This window comes from Euleptes europaea, chromosome 18 (genome assembly GCF_029931775.1).
Source record: "Euleptes europaea isolate rEulEur1 chromosome 18, rEulEur1.hap1, whole genome shotgun sequence".
Classification (NCBI taxonomy): Eukaryota; Metazoa; Chordata; class Lepidosauria; order Squamata; family Sphaerodactylidae; genus Euleptes; species Euleptes europaea.
Window position 1 is genome coordinate 38275757 of NC_079329.1, and position 9763 is coordinate 38285519.

Consider the following 9763-nt stretch of genomic DNA (forward strand, 5'->3'; position numbering starts at 1 on the left):
CTAACAAAAGGGAGGACTTTGTTTCTGGGATCCATCCGTGCCCCCTCTCCCCACAGAGAGCTGCAATGAAACCTTAGCGGTGTGCCTGAGCACAGGTCTCAGAGTCACCTCCCCACACACATAGAAAGGTTTCGTGACAGACCCACAAGTGCTGCTCAGCAGACAGACCAGGGTGGGGGAGACTCCTTAAGAGAATGCAGTTTGGGGGAAAACGCTGCTGTACCTGGAATCCCAAATGTGAGGAATCCACTTAACACCAGCAGGCCCATCAGTCTGGATTCAAGCCACGCACGCAAAAAGAATCAACATGTTCTAGACTGTACTTGCAAAAATTGTATTAGAAGAATGTAGTGTGACATCTGGATCAATAAAAAGATGTTAAAATGAAAAGCAGTAACGTGGCACTTTGTGCAAAACTCTATACACAGCCCAAGGCTCACCAGCTTTTGTTTTTCTCTCAACAGGGAATCTTCCAAGAGGCAGGAAAGCTTCTCTGTTTCCCCACCCCACCAATTCTCACAGTGCAGTGAGATTTCATATTGGCCACCTCCTGGAGATCCACAGCATAAAGTTATCCATGTGGTGTTCAGTACCCAAGACCGGTTCTCAGGCCAAGGCATGCAAATGGCGGCTTGGGGCAGCACACCGAGGGGGCGTCAATACCCCACAGGGGCTCAGCTCACACCTAGCCATCTGTGGCACAGAAGGCCCCCAGGCATCCCTTCCTTGGACCCAGCAGGAAGAAGCAGGACCCCAGAAGGGGATGGGTATACCTTGCCCAGGGCAACAACATACCCGGTCGGTATCACATCTCACCATGCTGGGGATGCACTGCACCTTGAGGGAAAGGCCATGTTGTGGTGGATTTATCATTACTTCAAAATGTCATAGAATTATGTGCCTGAGATGTGCTTCACCAAACACACACAGACATATAATTTTGTCCTCAGCAGTCAGATTGCGACACTTACTCCAGGATGCGGATTTCTACAGTTTTTTCCGAAGCAGATGATTCCAATCTGGAAAGTTTTAGCTCCATGTTCCAAAAACAACACCCCACCAACACCACCAGTCAGCAAATTAAGACACAAGCCGCTGCAGCAGGAAACACACGAGGCCACCGACCCCAACCACGGCTGTGACGGCCATGAAGCGCACCCAAAGGAAGTCCAAAGAGTCCTCCAGTGACGAGTGTAGCTTCAGGACCTGCCTCTGGGTGGCTTCCTCGCTGCCCGAGTTGTCAATTACATGGTCGGCCAGCTTGACTTTCTGGTCAAGGGGCAGCTGGGTGGCGATCCGTGCTTCCGCCTCCGCTTGAGTCAGCCCGTTCCTGCGCATCAGGCGAGACAGCTGGGTTTGTGGGTCGCTACGGGGAGAAGAATTCGGCTCAGGAAGAAAATCAGAAAGGGTTGCTGGGAGTTAATTTAAAAAAATTGTAGCCTGTAGTCATTAGGGTAACAAGGGAATAAAATGGTAAATTCTCAGCATTCTCTTTGTTCAGTGAATTGTAGCTAGTGGCTAACATGGCTCAATGAATAATAAATGCCAGGGGCAAACAGTGGGTGGGGCTGCTGCCTTTAGGCTAGGCTTGAATCATCCGGCTGCCCACTGTTGAAACAGAAAGGCTGGCCCAGGTGGACCTGCGGTCTGATCCCTTAGCAGCACTGAGGATCAAATGGGACAAGGAACCGAGAAATCAGCAACTGGATCTTCCCAGGGTTTTCCAAAGTTAAATTGCTACCATGTGCAGCTCCTGCCACATCCGGCTATAACCCTTGGGGTGGGTGGGTAGAGAAATGCTCAGTGCAATCAGGGGCACATCTAAGAGAGTTCCCAACACTCTACCATTAAGTTGTCAACAGTGAGAGGGGGGGGGGTTGAACTACACATTTCACTGTTTATGGATCCCCCCATTCATCCCCCCCTCCAGCCCTGTTGATCAGACACGAGCGGGCGTTCCATGCCCGGAACTGAACTCTCGGGAATGGGAGGGCCCAATCTGGATTGGAACGGTGGGGCGTGGGAAGGTGCTTAAGCCCCCCCCCCTCCCGGTGCCATTTTGCCAGCCTGAAGCACATCTGGGGAGCCACCATTTGCCCCAAAGGTGAAACATACATGTGCCAAAGGGCTATAGGAAAGTTCCCCAATGGTGCAAATATGAACACATGAAGCTGCCTTATACTGAATCAGACCCTTGGTCCATCAAGGTCAGTATTGCCTACTCAGACCGGCAGCAGCTCTCCAGGGTCTCAGACAGAGGTCTTTCACATCACCTACTTGCCTAGTCCCTTTAACTGGAGATGCCGGGGACTGAACCTGGGACCTTCTGCATGCCAAGCAGATGCTCTACCACTGAGCCACAGCCCCTCCCCAATATATAAGCTCTTCAAAACTGTATTTTACGAGAGTAAAATGGGGTGGGGAGGGGGAAGATCTAAGCCCCCTTTCCCCGTGGTCTTGATCTGAATCAGGCTCCTGTGCGCCTGGGAGTTAAGTTTTGAGCATGGAAGTCCCTATGCATGTCTGAATGATCGGAACCAGGAGGGACCTGTAAGCTGCGGAACACAGCCAAGCCCAGAGCATCTTCAAGGACAGGAAGAGGGAGAGTGAACAAGAGAGGGGGCAGCATGAAGGAATACACCCGGGATAGCAGGAGGAGGAAGGAGCCCAGCACCCCACAAAACTACCCCTCAGCCATCTGGGGAAACACAAGTGATCTTTTCCTAACGAGCCACCGGAAAGCAGCCTTGGCTTTTTCTGCCTCTTGGTCTTGCCAAGCTTTGGAGTAACTTCCCGCCAGTCTCCTAAGGGGCACATGCCCACCAGACGCCTTCGGGACAGAGGAGACAATGGAAGTGAGTTTCCCTGCCCAGTAGCTCACTGCATCTCTCCCCAAAGAAGGACTGCCAACAGGGTTGCCAGCCTCCAGGTGGTTAGTCAAAAAGATGTAGTCACTATGGCAAAACTTATATCTCTTAATAAAAACCAATAACACAAATATTCTTTTTTAACAAATGTATGGTAAGTATTTAAATTTGATTATGTTACTTCACATAAATCATAATATATAGAATCATACAGACCACTTTCTTTTGCAGGAATACTCAAAATAATAGTTCTTTTTACAGAGATAATCAATTTCATATAAACATTCTATATACAACCAAAGACAGGAACCCGGTAAGTATCCTGTTTCAAAGTTCTTTTTCCTCAGTTGGTGTATAATAATAGAATGTCAATAATGTCCCATAAATCACAAGAATGTCTAATCTTTGTTTCTTATTTTGCAGGTTATTGTCCCACGTTGTAAGCAATTCCTGTTGTGCTATAAAGTTGATGGAAGTATTCTTATAGATTCCACTCCATTTGTAGTTCGACAACTTTTTTTCATGTCTGTTACTCCTAGCCAATGCATACAATCACTGTTTCAAAGACATGAATTTAAATTGAGAGCATTCGCGGATGACCTCCTGTTAATTCTGGAAAACCCAACACAATCAATGAAGTTACTACAAGAGACTCTGGACGATTTTGGGGAAATATCGGGATTTAAAGTTAATCAAGAAAAAACAAAGACAATATTTAAGAATTTATCAGAAATAGAACAACAGGAATTCATCTCGTTTACAGGTTGGGAGAAGGCCAATAAAGTTAAATATCTGGGAATCTGAATCTCAGCGAAGAACAAAGAATTGTTAACCAACAACTACTTTAAATTATGGGGTAAAATAAAAACTGATATGACTATTTGGTCAAATAAAAAGTTGTCACTATTGGGACGTATTTCAACAATTCAAATGAATGTGTTACCAAGGATGCTCTTCTTATTCCAAAATTTGCCTATAATATCACATGTTAAATACTTTGATATTTGGAGGAAGGACATTTTAAACTTCATCTGGCAAGGGAAAAAACCGAGGATTGCTTATAAATACTTGGTGGACCTTAAAGTTAGAGGAGGTTTAGCACTACCAAACTTTCAACTTTACGCTGAAGCGGTAGCCTTAACATGGCTAAAAGACTGGATAACCTTATCAAATACACGTTTACTGGAGCTTGAAGGCTTTAATAATATTAGTGGATGGCATGGCTATTTATGGTATGACAAAATTAAGATACAAGCATCATTTAGGAATCATATAATCAGGTCCTCTCTGCTGCGTATCTGGATGAAATATAAACATATTTTGGAACCAACAACTCCGATGTGGATTTCACCGCAAGAAATGCTAACACTACGTCCACTTAGACCAGACAAATTTATAATTTACCAGGAATTAATTAATTGGGAGGGGAAAAAATGTTCATTAAAGGAATTTCAATTTCTCAAAGAGGATTTACAATGGTTGCAATATTGTCAGATTAAATCAGTTTTTGTACAAGATATGAAAAATGGATTTTCTAAAGAAAAGTCCCCTTTCCACAAGATGTTACTAGAAAACAATCTGAAACTGATCTCTAAAATGTACAATCTACTTTTAACATTATATTGTGAGCAGGAGATAATTAAACCAACTATGATTGATTGGGCTCAAAATATCGGACATGATATTGCTTTTAATAAATGGGAAAGACTTTGGTCAAAAGATTTGAAAGGAATAAACGCGCAATCAATTCGAGAAAACATTTATAAAATGATGTATAGATGGCATTTAACACCTAAGAAGATGGCAAAGATATATAAAGTGACATCCCCTAAATGTTGGAAATGTAATACGGAAATTGGTTCCTTTTACCATATGTGGTGGACTTGTGATAAAACTAAAGATTTTTGGGATATGATATACAATGAACTGAGACTAATAGTACAAAAAAATATACCCAAAACACCAGAAATGATGCTATTAAGTATGATACCTGACGACTTGCTAACACAAAGAACTTTTTTGATCTATGCTACAACAGCTGCGAGACTGCTTTATGCAGCAAAATGGAAGGGGGCAGAAATTCCCGAGAAAAAAGACTGGATTGGGAAAATGTTTGAATTGGTGGAAATGGCAAAACTTACAGCCATTTTAAATGAAAAAGACAATGTTCGATTTTTAGGGGAATGGGAGGATTGGATGAAATATTGTGAATATGAATTAAAACAGGGGAAAATGGAAGAATATTTATTAATCTGATCTAGAAGACACAATTAATATTAAGAGTTATAATCATTTATATTAATAGAAGATGTTTTATGAAAGTTAAATGAATTTATGATAGTTAAGATCAGACCAATTACGATGGGATGAATATTTTATTAAGAGGCGGAGAGAGGTGATGGGGAAGCCATAAATTTTCCTCTAATTTGTTTTTTTTTTGTTATGAATTCAAGAAATTATAACAACATAGAGTTAGAATTTTGAATTTCATATTGCTTTTATTGTTATTTACTATCATGGAAAATTTGTATTATAAAAACCAATAAAATTATTATTAAAAAAAACATTTGTTAAAAAAGAATATTTGTGTTACTGGTTTTTATTAAGAGATATAAGTTTTGCCATAGTGACTACATCTTTTTGACTAACTTTCTATACTGTGGTCCAAGTATTTATTATTGTGACTTAGCCTCCAGGTGGTGGCAGGAGATCTCCTGCTATTACAACTGATCTCCAGGCAGCAGAGATCAGTTCCCCTGGAGAAAATGGCTGCTTGGTCAATTGGACTCTATGGCACTGAAGTTCCTCCCCAAACCCCGCCCTCCATCTCCAAAATCTTCAGGTATTTCCCAACCCGGAGCTGGCAATCCTAGCTGCAGAAGGCCTCTCGACAGCCCTTCATCTCCCTTCACGCTTGCCTGGCTGCCTTAGAGGCAAGCCTGACTCCCAAGGCAGTGGGGAAAGGATTCAGCCTGCCAAGCAGCGAGGTGCCCTGTAGCGCTCAGCAACAGACAACAGGGCTCCTTGCAACCTCCTTACCAGTACACAAGAACGGTGAGTTTCATGAACCTGGTCAGCGAGTTGGTTTCGAAAAGCAGGGGGATATCCAGGATCACATACCTGTAGCCTGGAGAAAGAAAGAAAAACACAAATTTTCTATTAGACATTTCGAAAAGTGTTTTAATATCGCGGGAAGAGTCTGGCGCAAGGCAGTGGTAATTTATGCAAATAATATGAACGGTTTTATTCTATCCAAAGGTTTTTGAAGCTCTGGCATTGAAGCAAGGGGCATTTGCCCAGCAAACCTTTGGACTTGATGAAAGCAGGCCCTCCTCTCCTCTCCCCAATCATGTGGCAAACAGGTACACTGACATCAATCAAGGCGAGCCTGCACCCACTGTCAAGACCATCACGGCCCTGGGGCTCTGCCAGCACCCTGGGCCCCCCCGATGAGTCTGCTCCTAGCCCACAGTGGCCCTTCAGGGCAGCGGCCCATAAAGAACGTTCAAGGTCAGTTATAGGGCCAGTTTCTCTCTCTCACCTCCTATTCAGTTTGAAGGGCAAGAAAAGGGGCTTAGAAGCCAGAGGCCAAGGCTTCTCCATCTCCCCTTTATCCTGTCCACTTTTGATAAATTATGACTCATTCTAGCATGGACTTCCTTCTTTTTGGCACCCAGAGACCCTCCAGAGCAGCTGGCGATACTATCAGGCATGAGAGGAGATGGTTTTGACAGCTGTTTTTGTGAAGAGTTATCAGGAGAATAAAGGGGAAGGAACAGAAAGACACTGTAGAAATCCCAGCTGTCAAAACCATTATTTTACCTTATCGAGTTCAGAAGGAGCTTTTATGGAAGAGCCAAGGAGAGGGACAGGAGGGGGGAGACACGTGAGCATTTCAGAAGGTGTGACATTATACACAATACTTCCCAAAGATGCTTTTGTGCGTGCTCTTTAGAGGCACGTTAAGGGAGCAAAAAAGCAAAGGGCAAGGAGAAAAAAGGGAGAATTCTCAGGATGCAAACAGTGAAAGGACAGACACAAACAAAGGAGATCGACTGCTATGCAGATGCAGCTTGCAAGTGGAGAAAATCTAAGTAATTACACAGCGATCAGAGATGACACAGCTTTTGTTTGAACAAGGCTCTGCAAAAATCTGTCAGTCCCACCCCACTCCCCCAACCCTGCCTTGCTTACCAAGCACAAAGTATTTCAAAATTTGTTTCAACATCTCCTTCTGGATCTCAGGGTGAGTGATGGAATTTAGCAGCTGCCGTTTCTCTGGCAGGGAGAAAACTATGCTCCCCAGAGCTTCACGATTGATTTCGCCACTCTCCATGAGGATTTCAGGACCAAAGGCCTGCACGATACGCTGGTAGGCCAGGAAGCCTGGCTGGACAACTGTGGAAATTACAAGCACCTGGAGATTAGAGATTGAGAGCCAGTGTGGTGTAGTGGTTAAGGTGTTAGACTAAGCTCTGGAAACCCAGGTTCGAATCCCCCCTCTGCCATGGAAACTTGCTGGGTGACCTTGGGCCAGTCACACACTCTCAGCCTCAACCCTGGGCAGCCCGATGAAAGCCAGGGGCCACGATGGGGATAGCCTGCAAGCTGAGAGGCCTCAGTGACACCTCCGCTTTTATGGCAAAGCTCCTCCAAACCAGCAGTGAGAAAGACTGCTGCATGCAGGAAGGAAATAAAACAGCTGTCTTGCTTGGATGCAGAAAGCCACATTAGCTCGATGACCTAAAGCATCACAGGTTGGCTCTGTGCCCTGGAGCCAAGAGGCATCTGATCATTAATCGAAGGTTTAACTTGCAGAGACCTGGAATAGGGAGCTGAACCCTGCAGTTAGGCACAGCACTTAACAAGGCATTCTCCAAACTCCAAAGTGGGTAGCAAATCAGTGCCAGTGGAAACAGAAATCAGGACAGAACCTGCCTGGTAAGAAGACAGCTGGACAGACCAGGTCACAGAAAGCCCTGTGGACTACTACAACCACACACACACATATTTTTTAAAAACTGGAACCCCCGTGGGGAGGGGCCATGGCTCAGTAGTAGAGCATCTGTTTTGCATGCAGCAGGTACCAAGTTTAATCCCCATTTTAAAAAAAGAATCAGGTACGAGGTGATGTGAAAAATCTCGGCCTGAGACTGCTGGTCAGGTCTAAACAATACTGACCTTGAGAGCAGCTTCATGTGGTTCACCTGCGTGTTTCACATGCATAAAACCAGTGTGCGCATTGTTCATTCATCCTGAACATTAAGCCCTGGCTTATCTGTTTCAAGTTATCCGGAGTAAGTGCTCTTGCTCAAGAACATAAGATGCACCTTGCTGGATCAGACCAAGGCCGGCATCCTTTGCAGGCAGGCACTTACAGTCTACCTTTTGTTCACAGAACCAGCTAACTAACAGAACGCTCACCTTGTCGGGCTATAACATCCGCATCAATCACCGCACAGCCCAGCTCCTGTAGCATAGCAACCACAGTACTTTTTCCTGATGCAATCCCACCTGTCAGTCCTACCAAGAACATCTTTCCCTAGGCAAAAGCAGGAAAGGAATGTTATGCAACAAAATGGTGAAATCCAGTTTCAGCCAATCAGTATTTAGCCCTCTTTAAGTATTCTGCCAAGCTGAATTTAGTATTCAGCCGAGCCAGGGACAGGTTTGATCTGTATGGGGAGGGTGCCACGTGGATTTCTTGCAGGCCACAAGGCCAAGAACAGGTAGCTACTGTATAGCCTGTCAGACCCATGGTCCCCCTCACCCAGCATGGCCTGGTCTGATTGGCAGCCCTCCTCCAAGGATTCAGGCAGAGAGAAAGGTTTTCAAGGCCTAAGACCTTGGGGAAGGGAGATCAGTGAAAATGTGAAGCCATTGTCCTTTCCAAAACTGCAATTTCCTCCAATAACCAGAGAGGCCACAGATTGAACAAGAAACTTTCTGAATGCAAAGTCCAAGTTCTTCTAGAAAGAGCTATGGCCTCTCCTAGAAGTACAACTTCCCTCACTCTTTGGGCAGAAGATACAGAAAGATTCAAACCTCTGTGAACAGTGGCATGAACAGTGTAGAAAAGAACCAGTGAAGCTCTGCATATATTTCTAGGGCAAATTAGGGTGCAAAGGCAATAGACCTTGGTTTAGTCAACATAACACCCAATACTGCACATGCAGCCAAAATATCCAATGGATAAACAAAACACCTGTCAGTCTGCAATACTAATCAGATCCTCCTCCATGGGGGCAGAATATTGTGAATCTGGGAGTGTACCTATTTGTTAAACTGCCCTGGGTTGGAGGAAATATGTAGGTTTTAAAGTATGTTAAAATACGCTGCTGTAATTGCATTTGCCTTCCTTGACACCAAGTCCCTTCTTCACTTACTTAAGATTTAAGCAGTTTTAATATTATTGTATTTATTCATTACATAATGTTAATACCAAGCCCTTTAAAAACACAGTATAGCAGTTCGAGGGTTGGATTCAAAGGAGATTGCTTTCACACAGGTTGAATAACGCACTTTCAATGTACTTTATAACTATTGTTTGCAAGTGGATTTTGCCATTTCACACAGTAAAATTCAGCTGCAAAGTGCATTATTTGGCATGTGTGAAAGTACCCCCAGGTTCAAATCCCCACTTGCCATGAAGCTTACTAGTTGACTTTGGACTAGTCACTCCATCTTAGCCTAACCTACCTCACAAAGTTGATGTGAATATAACACAGAAGAGAGAGAACCATGTATACTACCACAAGCTCCTTGGAAGAAGAAGATACATATATACCATACACATAAATAAATTGGGTTACCAACGTCTGGGTGGTAGCTGGAGATCTCCTGGGATTACAACTGATCCCCAGGTGACAGAGATCAGTTTCCCTGGAGAAAAAGGC

General features: G+C 44.2%; 1 protein-coding gene across 1 annotated transcript; it reads right to left on the reverse strand.

Moving 5' to 3' along the window:
* Positions 1-1080: 1080 nt before the first annotated feature.
* DCAKD (dephospho-CoA kinase domain containing) lies at positions 1081-8403 on the reverse strand. Its single transcript, XM_056863326.1, has 4 exons — positions 8292-8403; positions 7062-7265; positions 5907-5994; positions 1081-1366 (listed from the first exon to the last, which is right to left on the reverse strand). The coding sequence occupies exons 1-4, from the start codon at positions 8401-8403 to the stop codon at positions 1081-1083; spliced, it is 690 nt and encodes a 229-aa protein (XP_056719304.1).
* Positions 8404-9763: the final 1360 nt, after the last annotated feature.

Bases quoted from the DNA above. Each gene is read 5' to 3' on its own strand.
- DCAKD (XM_056863326.1), bottom strand. From the start codon at position 8,403: ATGTTCTTGGTAGGACTGACAGGTGGGATTGCATCAGGAAAAAGTACT. The intron at 7,266-8,291 runs GTGAGCGTTCTG...TAATTTCCACAG, and splicing joins GGATGTTATAGCCCGACAAG to TTGTCCAGCCAGGCTTCCTG. The intron at 1,367-5,906 runs GTAAGGAGGTTG...TTCTCCCCGTAG, and splicing joins CTCACCGTTCTTGTGTACTG to CGACCCACAAACCCAGCTGT.